The sequence below is a fragment of the Suncus etruscus genome, chromosome 17 (assembly GCF_024139225.1).
Source record: "Suncus etruscus isolate mSunEtr1 chromosome 17, mSunEtr1.pri.cur, whole genome shotgun sequence".
Taxonomy (NCBI): Eukaryota; Metazoa; Chordata; class Mammalia; order Eulipotyphla; family Soricidae; genus Suncus; species Suncus etruscus.
The window spans coordinates 38,788,333-38,803,124 of NC_064864.1; the positions used below are offsets into that span (position 1 = coordinate 38,788,333).

The window sequence follows — 14,792 nt, forward strand, 5'->3', positions numbered from 1 at the left end:
TAGAACATTGAATGTCAGAAACAACTGGGTTATGAATAACTTTGTAGACTTTGTTAAAAAAATTTTAATGCAAAAATAAAATGGGGGTAATTTTATTTCTTTCAGTAATGATTAAGAGAGTCAAAGAGAATGGAAGTGAAAATTTAATATTTTAATTCATTTAAACAATAACAATGAAGCACTTTATAAGGTTATGACAAAAATTGAATTGTTACTTGCTAAAGGAGTGTAAAAACAAATCCACTAATTATGTTAGAACAAATTTAATGGTATACTGACAGAACTCATGTATGTAAGGAATTGCTATTAGTTATCTAGTTAATTTATAAAATCTCATTGCCAAATGCCATTTTTTTTTTTTTTTTTTTTGGTTTATGGGTCACACCCGGCAGCGCTCAGGGGTTACTCCTGGCTCTATGCTCAGAAATTGCTCTTGGCAGGCACAGGGGACCATATGGGATGCCAGGATTGGAACTACCGACCTTCTGCATGAAAGGCAAACGCCTTACCTCCATGCTATCTCTCCGGCCCCAGCCAAATGCCATTTTTTTTTATCAGTTTGGCTGGTAGTGATGATTCTGGGCCTATTCAGCAAAGTATCTGCATCCATGCTCCTTGAGTCTCCCAGGCTTTCCTCCTTTTTTTGCCTCATCCCTGCCAGCATTTATGGTTTATAGACTTTTTCATATAGAGCATTCTTGCTGATGTGAGGTAATGCGTCATTATCATTTTTATTTGTATTTCTCTAATAAGTAATGCTTAATATTCTTTTTGTCCTTATTGTTTGTTTGCTTGCTTGCTTGCTTTTGGGTCACACTCAGGAGTTATTCCTGAATCTGTGCTTAGAAGTCACTCTTAGAAGGCTTGGCAGGAAAACCATATGGACACCTAGAATTGAACCTGGGTTGGCTGTACAGGGCCCTATCTGCTAAGGCCCTACCTCTCCCCATTTTTGATGATTTATTGATTTACTTATTTGAGCTTTGCAAGTGCTTTATATGCAAAGGACATTTGCCCTTTGTTATAACATGTGTAAATGTTTTTTTTTTTTTAGTAAGTGAGGTGTCTTTTTATTATAGGCCTCATTTCTCTTACAATGAAGGCTTTTCATTTGATTAAGTCCTTTTTGTCTCTTTCTGCTTTTGTTTTCTTTGCTAATGTATCATATTATTAAAGACTTATTTGAAGTCAAGGTCTTGGAGTGTCCTTCTTCTATTTCTCTCAATGTATTTTATAGAAATGGGTTTATATCAAGGTCTTTAATCCATTCCAATAAGTATAAATATGGGTAAATTTCTTCTTTATTCTTTTTAAAATTTTTTGCATGTTGCTATTCAATTTTCTTATCACTATTTCCTAAAGAGGGTTAATCTCTTTGCTCTGTTTTTGTTTCACTACCATAAAGTTTTGGTTCCTATAGTTTTGTAATAAAGATTAAAGTCTATGAATGCGATGCACCCATCTGCTCTTTTGGCATGATTGATTTAAATATTCTGTGAATTTTATGTTTCATTCACATTTAGAAGTATGTTATATGGCTTTGAAAAATGCCATGGATGGGGCCGGAGAGATAGCATGGAGGTAAGGTGTTTGCCTTTCATGCAGGAGGTCATCGGTTCGAATCCCGGCGTCCCATATGGTCCCCCGTGTCTGCCAGGAGCAATTTCTGAGTCTGGAGCCAGGAATAACCCCTGAGCACTGCCGGGTGTGACCCAAAAAAAAAAAAAAAAAAAAAAAAGAAAAATGCCATGGAAATTTTTATATGAATTGTGTTGCATCTGAAAAATACCTTGGATAAGAAGGTCACTTTATCAATGCTTATTGATTTTTAACCTATAAACAAAGGATGTTTCTCTTCTCTTGTGTCTTCTATTTATTTCAAAAGTGAGTTATAATTTTCTTTAAATATTTCATTTTCTTTAAGTTTATTTGTAAATATTTAATTTTTTGACATGCTTGTAATTGGAACAGTTGTTTTTATTTCTTCCTCATCATAACAGTGCTGGGAACAGGGGTGGAGGGAGGACAACACTGGTGGTGGGAATGCCCTTCATTCACTTTCACTATGTGCCTCAAATATTAGTGTGAAAGAATTGTAATTCACTTTGACCACAATAAAAAATTTTAAAAATATATTGAAAGACCTAAAAAAAAAGAACATAACAAAGTTTTTTTGTGAAGTATTTATATTTTCTGTGTACAATATTATGTCATCTGAAAATAGTGGTACTTTGATTTTGAATTACTCCTGGAGATGTTTGGGAGAACATGGTGATGCCTTGGATTGAACTTAGGTCAGCCAAGCACAGGCAAACATTTCACTTTCTGGCTGTACTACCTTTTTGGCCTCTTTTCATTGAAAAATTTTGACCTTATTTATCTCTCTCTCTCTCTCTCTCTCTCTCTCTCTCTCTCTCTCTCTCTCTCTCTCTCTTTTGGTAAGTGTAGCCGGGGAGGGGTGTTGATTTTATTGAATATTTTATAGAACCAATTCTTGATTTAATTGATTCCTTAAACTTTATTTTTTAATTTACATTTCATTGATTGCAACTCAGATTAAATTTTTTGAACTTCCTACTATTTTCAGCTTCCTTTGTATTCTTTCCTAGTATCTGTAAGTGTAAAATTAGGTTATTATTTGTTCTTGTTTCCTGTTGAATGGCTGTAATGCTATGAACTTCCCTTTTTAGTACTGCTTTGCTAATCTCATAAGGTCTGGTAATTTGTGTTTTATTTGTATTCATGATCTTTTCCTTTCTTTTCTTCATCATTTGTCCAATGGTTATTCAGTAGTGTACAGTTCAATTTATGGTGTGTTTTTCTCAGCTTTATGTCGTAGTTTATTCCCAAATTAAAAGAACTGTGATCTGAGAGAATATTTGATGTGGCTTCTATTTTCTTGATTTTATGTACACTTCTTTTTGGTGTCACAATGTTTTGTTTTTCCTAAAGAATAAGAGGGTGGACAAAAATGGGGAGAGGAGGAGCTGGAGAGATAGTACAGCGATAGGGCATTTGCTTTGCACACAGCAGACCCAGGATGAACCTGGGTTTGATTACGGGCATCCCACATGGTCCCCCAAGCTTGCCAGGAGTGATTTCTGAATGCATAGCCAGGAGTAACCCCTGAGGGCCACTGGGTGTGGCCCAAAAACCAAAAACCAAAAAAAAAAAAAATAGGGAGAGGAAATGAACAGATACTTCTTTGAGGAAGACCAACAGATGGCCAACAGACATGTGAAAACATGTTTATCATCACTTATCATTAAGAAATCCAAATCACGACAACAATGAGGTACCATCTTTTACACCACATATTTTTCTTTTTCTTTTTCTTTCTTTTTTTTTTTTTTAGTTTTTGGGCTACACCCGGCAGTGCTCAGGGGTTACTCCTGGCTGTCTTCTCAGAAATAGCTCCTGGCAGGCACGGGGGACCATATGGGACACCGGGATTCGAACCAACCACCTTTGGTCCATGATCGGCTGCTTGCAAGGCAAACACCGCTGTGCTATCTCTCCAGGCCCATACCACATATTTTTCACATATTAAAAATAATGGGAACAATCTCTGTTGGTGGGGATGTGGTGAGAAAGAAAATCTCATCGATTTCTAGTGGGAATGCTTCCTGGTGCAGCCCCTATAGAAAACAGCATGTAGAAGTCTCAGTTGCCATATGACCCAGCAATCCCTCTCTTGGGTATATATCCCCAGGACAGAAAACCATTCATCCAAAAGAGTGTATACACACCTCTATTTATTGCAGTACACAGGAAAATAGCTAAGACTTGGATGTCTAACAACAATGCATGGATCATGAAGATGTGGTACATATACACAATGGAATACTACATAGCAGTAAAAATGATACGATCATGCAATTTCAGCAACATGAATGGAATTATAAGATATGTTAAATGAAGTAAGCCAGAAGAGGAACAAAATACAGAATGATATCACTTATATCTAGAATAACATCAAGAAGAAACACAATGGTCTAAATGATAGATATCTCGAACACTGTAAGTGCCAGGGTATAGCAAGAAGAAGAAAATGAATTGAGTGGAAGGGGAGAAACACAGAAGCCTTTATTCTCTTTTATACTTCAAAGAAACCTGCAGCAATGGATACAGATGTTTAGATTGAAAGTGTTCATTCATGGGGCCGGGCGGTGGCGCTAAAGGTAAGGTGCCTGCCTTGCCTGCACTAGCCTTGGACGGACCGCGGTTCGATCCCCTGGTGTCCCATATGGTCCCCCAAGCCAGGAGCAACTTCTGAGCACATAACCAGGACTAACCCCTGAGTGTTACCGGGTGTGGCCCAAAAACCAAAAAAAAAAACCAAAAAAAAAAAAAAAAGAAAGTGTTCATTCAAACGTTTATTATAGAGATCTATAATAATATTTAAATGCTTTTATCCACAAAAATAGGTACAGAATGTGTTTGGAAGCCAGGGACTCCCACTACAGTGCTCACTATTAGAATGTTTTAGTGTTTTAATTTTATTATGCCTATAATAACTCTTTAGCTTCTTTGTCCTCAGTGGTTCTTGGAGTTATAGTTTGGTTGCCCTAGTTTCTCATTTCAGTACTATATTAGCTCCATACAGTGCTAAATATAGTAATATCTTGACAAAATACTCTAATTTGTGCATTTTCCATTTGATTACACCTGCTATTATGATCTATTATGTCCACAGAGACAATTGAAATAGGCTACTGAACACCATTGACTTTTTTTGGGGGGAGGGCACACCTGGTGATGCTCAGGGACTATTCCTGGCTATGCGCTCAGAAATCGCTCCTGGCTTGGGAGACCATATGAGATGGTGGGGGATCAAACCACAGTCCATCCTAGGCTAGCGTGGGTAAGGCAGATGCCTTACCACTTGAGCCACCGCTCTAGCCCCAACCGTTGACTTTTTGTTATGGTCCCTGTTCATTGAATATGTTTTTGCAACTTTTTAAAATTCAAACCAGTTTACTATTATATCACAATGTCCACATGCTTAGTTTGCTTTGAGGAAAGGAATCTGGATGCTTGAGACTCAGTAAACGGTACTTTATGGAGTAGACTCCTCTTACAGTGTTCACTATCTTATTGCTTAGTAATCTATATATGAAAATTATTATTGTTTTAAGAATGCTCCATGCACAATATAACCTCAGAAGCTTTTATTTAACAAAGTTTTCATTCACCATTGATGATTTGCCTAGACACAAAAAAATATTTTTCCTTGATGGGTCAACCTCATATTTTTTAAGTGCTCTGACCCATTCCATAAGGGTCAGTTCTTTAATGGCAACCTATGAATCAATCTTCAATGTCTGTCAGTGTGTGTGTGTGTATGTGTGTATGTGTGTGTGTATGTGTGTGAGAAAGAGAGAGTGTGTATGTAGTGGACACTCTTCTAATCTATATTGTACATAATGCCTGCTAAGTTGTATACATTCCCTGGTATATATAATCCCTCCTTTTCCCCCTTCCCTGCCCACTGCCTTAAAAATCCTCTTCTATATTCTCACCCTTTCAACCTTGATCCATTATCTCTCCCTATTTAACCCCCTTTGCACTCAGTTCTTAATTCCTCAGGAATCAGAACTTTTCCCCTGTTCCAGAAAACTGCCAGCCAGCTCCGAAAGTGAAAGGACAGCCACCTACCCTGCCTTGACACAGCCAGGAAGAAGCTGTCGCCACTGTTCCTACTGACTCATTCTATGTGGCCCCTTTTCTTCTATCTCCTCTCACTTTGGGTTCGGCTTCAGAGAGATGTTCAGCTTGAAGATGCTACCTGATCCCTGACTTCTGCAAACTGTTTTTCAGACTCCACAAAACCACAGGGCAGGGGCCGGCTTGCCTTGCAAGCGCTAACCAAGGAAGGACCGCGGTTCCATCCCCCGGCGTCCCATATGGTCCCCCCAAACCAGGGGCAATTTCTGAGCATTTAGCCAGGAGTAACCCCTGAGAATCAAATGGGTATGGCCTGAAAAACCAAAAAAAAAAAAAAAAAAAAAAAAGACCACATGAATCCTGGCATCCCATGTGGTACCCTGAGCCTGCCAGGAGCGACTTCTGAGTGCAAAGCCAGGAGTATCCCTGAGCAACGGACGTGACACAAAAACCAAAACAACAAAAAAGACTTAAAGGGGGTAGCTATATTTCTTATAAATTTGTAGATGCATTTCCTTAATAATTATAATGCTTAGTGTATATTTTTATTTGTAGAGGTAGATTTCCCCATTCCTCTTTTGGATCTGCTTAATAGGATATTCTAATAGATAAGCCTCTCTTGGGATCTAAGTTTAGGTTACAACCAGCTTATGGAGATTGTTTAGCTTATTATTTTTACCCCATTAGCATCATGTGGCATTATTCCTTTTTGCCTAGGCACATTAAAATGGGGAAATCTTACATATAAAAAGAAGTTCTTATCTAATACAAATAGGAACTCATAAATTTTATAGTGCAGGAGTGCCTTTCACCTTGAACATTTGTCATAGTGACTTAACTTAGGCCTCATCTGATTGGACATTGACTGTCCAACCCCAAACCTTAGCTTCCAGCCTTGGAACCTGCACGGTTTTCTGCACCAGCACCAGGATTCAAACTTCCACTAGGAGAGGTCCTAATGCCACCCTGACACCAATTTTCTCCAGTGTAGGCTCATATGACATCCTGATGACCAGAAAACAGCAGTAAATTGCTCTAAGGGCAGGTTTCCCTGCCTCTCCATCTAATGATGAGTTGAAATCAGAAGACACTCCATGACACCATCAGCTTCAACATAGGATCTATGCAAAAACCAAGATCTCTAATTATAGAAGCCTGACTATGACAACTGTGACTAAGTAGACTTTCCCTGAAACCATGAAGAAAGACATTAGGGGTGGAAAGTTAGTATGCCTGTAGCCAGTCTTATGACAATATGTTTTATGGGTAGAGGCACTTTTGTTTTTGTTTTTGTTTTTGTTTTAGGCCAGGGGTATTTCCTTTCTAATTTCTTCAACTTTTGCTATGCCTATGCAAGGCACAAACAAAAACAACAACACAACAACCTGCCACCCCCTCTTTTTAAAATTTTATTTGTATCTTCTAGATAGGGGCTCTCACCTTTTTGATAGAACCTTGGACCATGAATTACTGTTTTACCTCATATTTTAATGTCTTTCTACAAATTGAGAAAAGGAGAAAAAGTGGATGGGGTCAAGTGGTCTCAGGTGCATTGGTGGGGAAAAAATTTCAGAACTAAACATTCAAGCCAGAGTCAATAACAATAGTTTCAAAAGACACAGACTATAACAATCTAAACTTAAAATGGATCAATTACACTGATAGACTGGTGGCTAAGGTAGGAGGTATGGGATGTATGCTTGGAACTTTCATGGGAGGAGATCAGGACTGGTGGTGGGAATAGCTCTAATTTACTGTCGTTATATACCTGAAATGAAGGACTTGTAACTCACAATGGTCTCAATAAAAATTTAAAAATAAATGAATAAGAGTATGGAGAGATAGTACAGCAAATAAAGTTCTAGTCTTGTACATAACCAACCTGAGTTTGATCCCCTGGCATGTCATAGGGTCCCTGAATCCAATCAGGAGTGATTCCTGTGTGTAGAGCCAGGAGTAAGCCCTGAGAACCATCAGGTTTAGCCCCAAATAAAACAAATAAACAAGAATGATTCATGAGCACTGAAGAAAAATGTGAGAAATGTTTACTAAATTTGTAGTAGATGTCTACTAAATCTGTCTTTTCCTTATTTATTTTCTCTTTAGTTTATCTATCCAATGATAAACTGTGGTAGTATAATATCTTACTACTGTTGTATTGCTGTCAATAGTTTTATTTATGCCTGTAGTTGCTTTATGTATTTTGATGATCCTTTGGTGCATATAAGTTAAAAGGTGTTTTCTTGGTGTATGAATTCTTTGGTAATTGAAACATGTCCGTCTTTGTCTTATTTGGGAAGGCACACCCAGCAGTGTTCAGGGATTACTTCTGGCTCCATCCTCAGAAATCACCCCTGGCAGGCCCTGGAGATCATATGGAATGCTGGGGATTGAACCCGCACCAACTGTGTGCCAGACCAATGTCCTTTCCTGCTGTGCAGTGGCTGCTATTTCTGTCTTTTGTTACCTTTTACACTGAAATCTATTTTTTGGGGGGGAGGGTCACACCCGGCAGAGCTCAGGCTCTATGCTCCTGACTCTATGCTCAGAAATCGCTCCTGGCAGGCTCAGGGGACCATATGGGATGCCGGGATTTGAACCACCGACCTTCTGCATGCAAGGCAAATATCTTACCTCCATGCTATCTCTCCGGCCTCTGAAATCTATTTAATCTAATACAACCATGCCCAACATTTTTTAGTCTACTGTATGTATAATTGTTTTTATTTATTTTTTAAGACTGTTTATCATGGCAATTAAAGTCTTTTTTATAAGTAGCAGAAAGATGGGTTCAGTTTTCTGATTCATTTAGTTACTCTGAGGGACTATGGCCTCACCTAGAAGGGGAGAAGTGAGGGCACTAATTGCTGCTAAAAGTGTTGTTTATGGAGGCCAGGGAAATAGATCAAAAGGCTGGAGGACATGCTTTATATATGAGAAAACTGGATTCAAGCATTGCTTAGAATGGAGGAATGCAGACATTAGTGGTCAGCATGGAGTTGGAATATTTGTTTTTGTTTTTGTTTTTTCGAGCCACACCCGTTTGATGCTCAGGGGTTACTCCTGGCTAAGCACTCAGAAATTGCCCCTGGCTTGGGGGGACCATATGGGACGCCAGGGGATGGAACCACGGTCCTTCCTTGGCTAGCGCTTGCAAGGCAGACACCTTACCTCTAGCGCTACCTCACCAGCCCCGGGGTTGGAATATTTTATGCCTAATAGATACTATTATTTCTATTATATTTCTATACTTATAGTCTCTTAAGTAAAATTGGAAAGCAGAAAAACCATTAACTTTTGTACTAATAAAAGATAACACTACTCAGTTATAAATATACTCAGTCAAGTTTAAAGGTTACCTGAAGAAACTACTCTGACCCTGATTTTAATAAAGTCATGTAATTATTAACTAAGTGTATTTGAAAAAAATCTCAATTTACCTGGAAATAATGAATTATACTCCAAAGTTAATTAACTTGGTGATCCTGGTGAATATATTACAATGTATATCAAATCTTAGTTTAATTCCTCATAATGAAATATTAGGTATGCAATAAGGACACAGGAAAGGTAACTTGTTCTTTCTGTTTACTCCTTTTCTTATTTGAAAAAAAAATGCAAACTGTGGGACCAGAGCAATAGCACAGTGGTAGGGTATTTGCCTTGCATGCTGCCAACCTGGGATGGACCTGGGTTCGGTCCCCAGATCCCATACGATCCCCTGAGCCTGCCAGAAACTATTTCTTTTTCTTGTATTTTATTTTTGTATTTATTTTATATTTAATTTTTGAGACCATTGTGAATTAGAAGTTGTTCACAGCTGTACTGCAGGCATATAGGGACAGTGAATCCTATAGAACCATATCCGTGGGTCCCATCCAGTTTTTTTTTTCTTCTCTCAATTTGTGTGAAGACATAGAAATATGAGATAGAACAAAATGATTCAAGTTCTAAGTTTCTATTTAAAAAAAGGCAGCAGCCCCTATCTAGAAGATATAGATGAAATTAAAAGAATGAAAAACAAACAACAAAAAACAAAGGGAGGGAGCAGATGTGGCAAGGTGTTGTTTGTTTATTTGTTTGTTTGCATAGGGGCAGTAAACATTGGGGGAAATTAGAAAGGAAATTTCCTTGGCCTAAGCAATACAGGGTGTTTTCACCCCTGAAGCATACTGCCATAAAATTCCGGGCATAGGTTCTGGGCATGTTGGTTGTCTAATCTCAATGACTTTTTTTAGGGTCCCAAGAAAAGTTCTGCTCAGTCACGGTTGTCAAAGTCAATTTTCTGTATTTAGAAATCTTGGTTTTTGCACAGACCCTAGGACGGAGCATCCAAAAATGATTTTTGAGTGCAGAGCCCGGAGTAACCCCTAAGCTGCCAGGTGTGGCCCATAAGAAAAAAAAAGTATAAAAGATACAAATTGTAATATCATTTTTTTTAGTTTTAGTACACACAAAGGTGTTTGAGTTCAATTAAGCATTTTGTGCATATTTTTGCATTTTATGTACATCTCTACATATGCAGCTCTTAGGAAAAATGAAGTAATGAAATTTGCTTATAGATGGATGAATATGGAGATAATTATGCTTAGTCAAATGAGTCAGAGGGATAACGATAGCTATAGAATGATTACACTCATTTGTGGGACATATAAAAAAGATAGTATGAAAATAACACAAAGATAATAGAGATGAGGACCAGCAGGACCAGTTCATGATAGAAAGCTTGCCACAAATAGTGGGGAGTGCAGTTAGAACAGAGAAGGGACCACTATGACAATGATAGTTGGAGATGATCACTCTGGACAAGAACTGGGTGCTGAAAGGAGATAAAGTGATATACACAATACTCTTTTAGTAACAATATTATAAGCCACAGTGTCTAAAAGAAAAAAGAAAATGAGAGAGAGAGACAAGAAAAATGTTTGTCTCTAGGGCCAGAGAGATAGTAGACTGGTAGGGCTTTTGCCTTGTATGCTGCTGACTCAGATTCTATCCCTGGCATCCCATATGGTTCCCTGAGTCTGCCAGGAATGATTTCTGAATGCAGAGCCAGGAGTAACCCCTGAGTGCTGCTGGGTGTGTCCCCCTCCCCAAAGTCTGTTCCAGAGGTAGGCAGAGAAAGGTGGAAGGAAAACTGGGGACATTGGTGGTGGGAAATGTGCACTGGTGAAGGGTTTTGTACATTGATTGAAACTCAGTCATGATCAACTTTGTAGTGGTGCATCTCACAGTGATTCAATTAAAGAATTTATTTTTTTGTTAGTTTGTTTTTTGGGGTCACACCTGGCTTTGCATAGAGGTAAGGCTTTTGCCTTGCATGCAGGACAGTGGTTCGAATCCTGCATCCCATATAGTCCCCTGAGCCTGCCAGGAGTGATTTCTTTCTTTTCTTTTTTTTTTTTTTTTTTTTTTTTTTTTTGGTTTTTGGGCCACACCCGGTGGTGCTCAGGGGTTACTCCTGGCTGTCTGCTCAGAAATAGCTCCTGGCAGGCACGGGGGACCATGTGGGACACCGGGATTCGAACCAAGTACCTTTGGTCCTGGATCGGCTGCTTGTAAGGCAAACGCCGCTGTGCTATCTCTCCGGGCCCCAGGAGTGATTTCTGAATGTAGAGCCAGGAGGAACCCCTGAGCGCTGCCGGGTGTGGCCCAAAAAAACAAACAAAAAAAAAAAAACACTCAAATAAAAACCCCCCAAAACCCAGAAAAGTATCTTAGTATTAGATAAATTATTTACATAACACATATTTAAGATACTGATTATTTTTAAAGTAATAATTTTCAAATAGATTAATTTATAAATAGATTAATGTAATTTAGAGATATGACATTTCTAGTATCAAATTATTTACTTTAGTGTTTATAAACCATGGCTGCATGTTGGAATCACTTCTGAAGAATTATTTAACTTGTTTTTCTGTGTAGCCTAAGGAAGCCAGAATCTCTACTAAATTCATTGGATTGAAGATAATATGGACTAAAGTATTTCATTTTATCAGTATTTGCACATCAAAGTCCACTCAGGAGAGAGTATAAAGTGGATATAATAAATTGACCTCTTCATAGCTCAAGAGACACGAGTTGAATTAGTGGAGAGTGATCGTTAGATTTCAAGTTCACAGTCATATAAGCAGAGAAAGCTTCAATGGATCTATTTGTGTTCCTGGTGCTCTGTATCTCCTGTTGGCTCCTTTTTGCATTCTGGAAACAGAGTTCTGAGAAAAGACATCTCCCTCCTGGCCCTACCCCTCTCCCAGTTCTTGGAAATATCTTCCAGTTAGATATTAAGGATGTCAGCAAATCCCTGATCAATGTAAGTATTCTGTATTCTCCTCCAGTGACTTCAGAGGGTAAGTCAATTAGTCCAAAATTTAAAAAATAATATGTATTCTTGGTGACACCCTAGTGAAATTGATCATTGAAAACAACTTTATTTCCTAAAATTATTCACAGTTCTTTTGCCATTTCCAATGTTTTATTATCATAAATAGTGGAATAAAATTATGTATTAGTAAAGAAAAATGTAGAGTTTCAAAAATTTATGCATTTACTTACAGAAAATTTGAAAATGCTGTTTTAAATTGGTGAGAGTATGCTATCATTATACCGAGAAGAGATTGAATATATTGATACTATTGTCACTTCTTTACCATAAATAAAAATAAAGATATATTTATAATATAAAATATTTATAATATAATATATTTATAATATAAAATATTATAAAAGTTGTAAGTAAACTGTCCTCAAAATGTAGGTCGTTAGTATGTGCATAGGGGTATGCATTTGTGTAGTGTGTTGACATTTCTCCAGCTGATCAAGGATGTGTGTACATGTATGTATTTGACATTTTCCTAGCTGGTGTAGGTGTGTGTGTGTTTTGCTGACATTTCCCAATTGATCAAGGCCCAGGATATACATAGCCTATTTGGGGTTCTCTTGGTGAATAATAACTTTCTAGAGACATTGAAAGCCTATCTAAAACTTATTTGTGGCCTAAAGATATTGCACACATCTTTATTTTTCCTATTTTCAAAATGGGATGGGAAAAATATACAATGGGGAGTTATAGTTCAACCAGTATGGCATTTGCGTTGCATGCCGATGACTTGGATGCAGTTCTTCTTCTTCTTTTTTTTTTTTTTTTTGTTTTTGGGCCACACCTGGTGATGCTCCGGGGTTATTACTCCTGGATATGTGCCCAGAAATTGCTCCTGGCTTGCAGGACCATGCAGGATGCTAAGGGATTGAACTGCGGTCCATCTTAGGTCAGCTGTGTGCAAGGCAAGCTCCCTACCATTGTGCCACCTCTCCAGTCCGTCTTTAGGTTTTTCTAAGTATAATATGTCATTTGTAAACAGTGGTATATTAAATTCTTCCTTTCCTATGTGGATGGCCTTGACACACACACACACACACACATACACACACACATTTGCCTATTTGCTATGGCAAGGAATTTCATTACTATATTGAATAGAAGTGTTAGAAGGGGGCAACCTTATCTTGAGCCAGATTTATGTATCTGATCTTCCACAGCACCAAGTCTATTCTCAGCTTCTGATACCCTGTCCCAGAGCTTATCCATTTTGTCATTCACTCCGTTTGCTGACATTTTTAGGCCTGTTAGTTGACATGTTATTTCAGTTTGGAGTTTTGTGATTTCTGTCTTCATATTTTCTTGGTTCTTATTACTGTTCTGTTCAACTCGATCCATTGTTTTTTTGAGTTCGTTGAGTATCTTCCATATTGCTAGTCTAAAGTCCTTATCTGAGAGGTTGATTAGTTGGTTGGTCATTATCTAGTCATCAGAATTGTCATCTTCATTCTCTATGTCTGATGCTGGCCTGCATTGTTTCCCCATTGTTACACTTGTATTGTGGGTTTTTCTATGTGTTGTGGTGGTATTCATTGGCTATATGATGCAGGCAGCACACTCCTCTGGCTTCGTCCTTTCTGGATGGGCCAACTTGCCTCTAAAGGAGGGGAGTCCTCCGTGGATGAAGCCTCACATAGGATCAAATCTTAGGCCTGAGCACACAGCTGAGAAGACAGTCCGGAGGGAAATGCTTGCTTCTGTGATCCAGCACAGTTCTTAGTGTGATTTTTCCTTCTTGTTGCGACGGTGTTCTTTTCTTAGAAAGAGCGTACAGCCGCATAGCAAAGCGTAGCCAAAGTGCTCTGCTGGAGCCTCTTTTCGGCCCACTCCCAAGAGGTTCATGCAACAGGATAGTAGACAGACACACACAGGCAGCACTCATAGTTTTTCACAGTCGGGCCCCACTGGGCAGGCGTAGTTTTCACTCGCTCGCTGGGCAGCTTCAGAATGCAGTATTTTTGGGGTTCGCTTCCCAGGACTCTGAGGAGAGCTTCAAGAATTCAGGAAAAACAGAGAAGCACAGAACAGGGCTCCCTTCAGGTCCTCAGTTTCCTCAGAAGAAGCACAGCAGGGCGGAGACTCTGCAGGTAGAGCAATCAGCACTCTGCCTGGCTACCCCCACAGGCAGCCATTTCTTACTCGCTCGCTGGGTAGCTTCAGAATGTAGTTTTTTGGGGGTTTGCTTCCCAGGGCTCTGAGGAGAGCTTCAAGAATTCAGGAAAGACAGAGAAGCACAGGACAGGGCTCCCTTTAGGTCCTCAGTTTCCTCAGAAGAAGCTTGTGCCAGATCTAGAGGAAAGTCTTTTAGTTGTTCCCTGTTGATTATAATGCTTTACATGAGCTAGTGATAAATGGCTTTGATTATATTGAGGAAGTTTGCTTCAATTTTCATCTTGTTGATACTTTTCATCATTAATAGGTACTTGGCCTTGTCAGATGCTTTCTCTTCCATAGTCAAGATCATATGACTTTTATATTTTGTTTATATGGTGTATTATATTGATTGACTTACATATGTTAAGCCATCCTTCAATCTCTGGACTGAATACTACTTGATCATGGTGTATGATCTTCTTGATGAGTTGTTGGATTCTATTTGCTTTACTTTCAACAGCTTTCCCTAGCAACTTTAACCAGGTTGCCTCTTCTTATTTAAAGGTAAGAATCACAATTTATTCACTGCATTAGGAAGTGTGAGGCACTCAAGTATCGAAAATCTATGTTGCTCAAGGTAGCTGATATA

At 38.6% G+C, this 14,792-nt stretch overlaps 1 protein-coding gene across 1 annotated transcript in view; it reads left to right on the top strand.

Moving 5' to 3' along the window:
* Positions 1 to 11,751: 11,751 nt before the first annotated feature.
* The window catches only part of LOC126033848 (cytochrome P450 2C19-like), a 29,600-nt gene continuing 26,559 nt past the window's right edge, over positions 11,752 to 14,792 (top strand). The window contains exon 1 of the mRNA XM_049790880.1: positions 11,752 to 11,983. Coding sequence (XP_049646837.1) covers positions 11,816 to 11,983 — 168 coding nt within the window. The 5' untranslated portion in view covers positions 11,752 to 11,815. The remainder of the gene's footprint in view (positions 11,984 to 14,792) is intronic.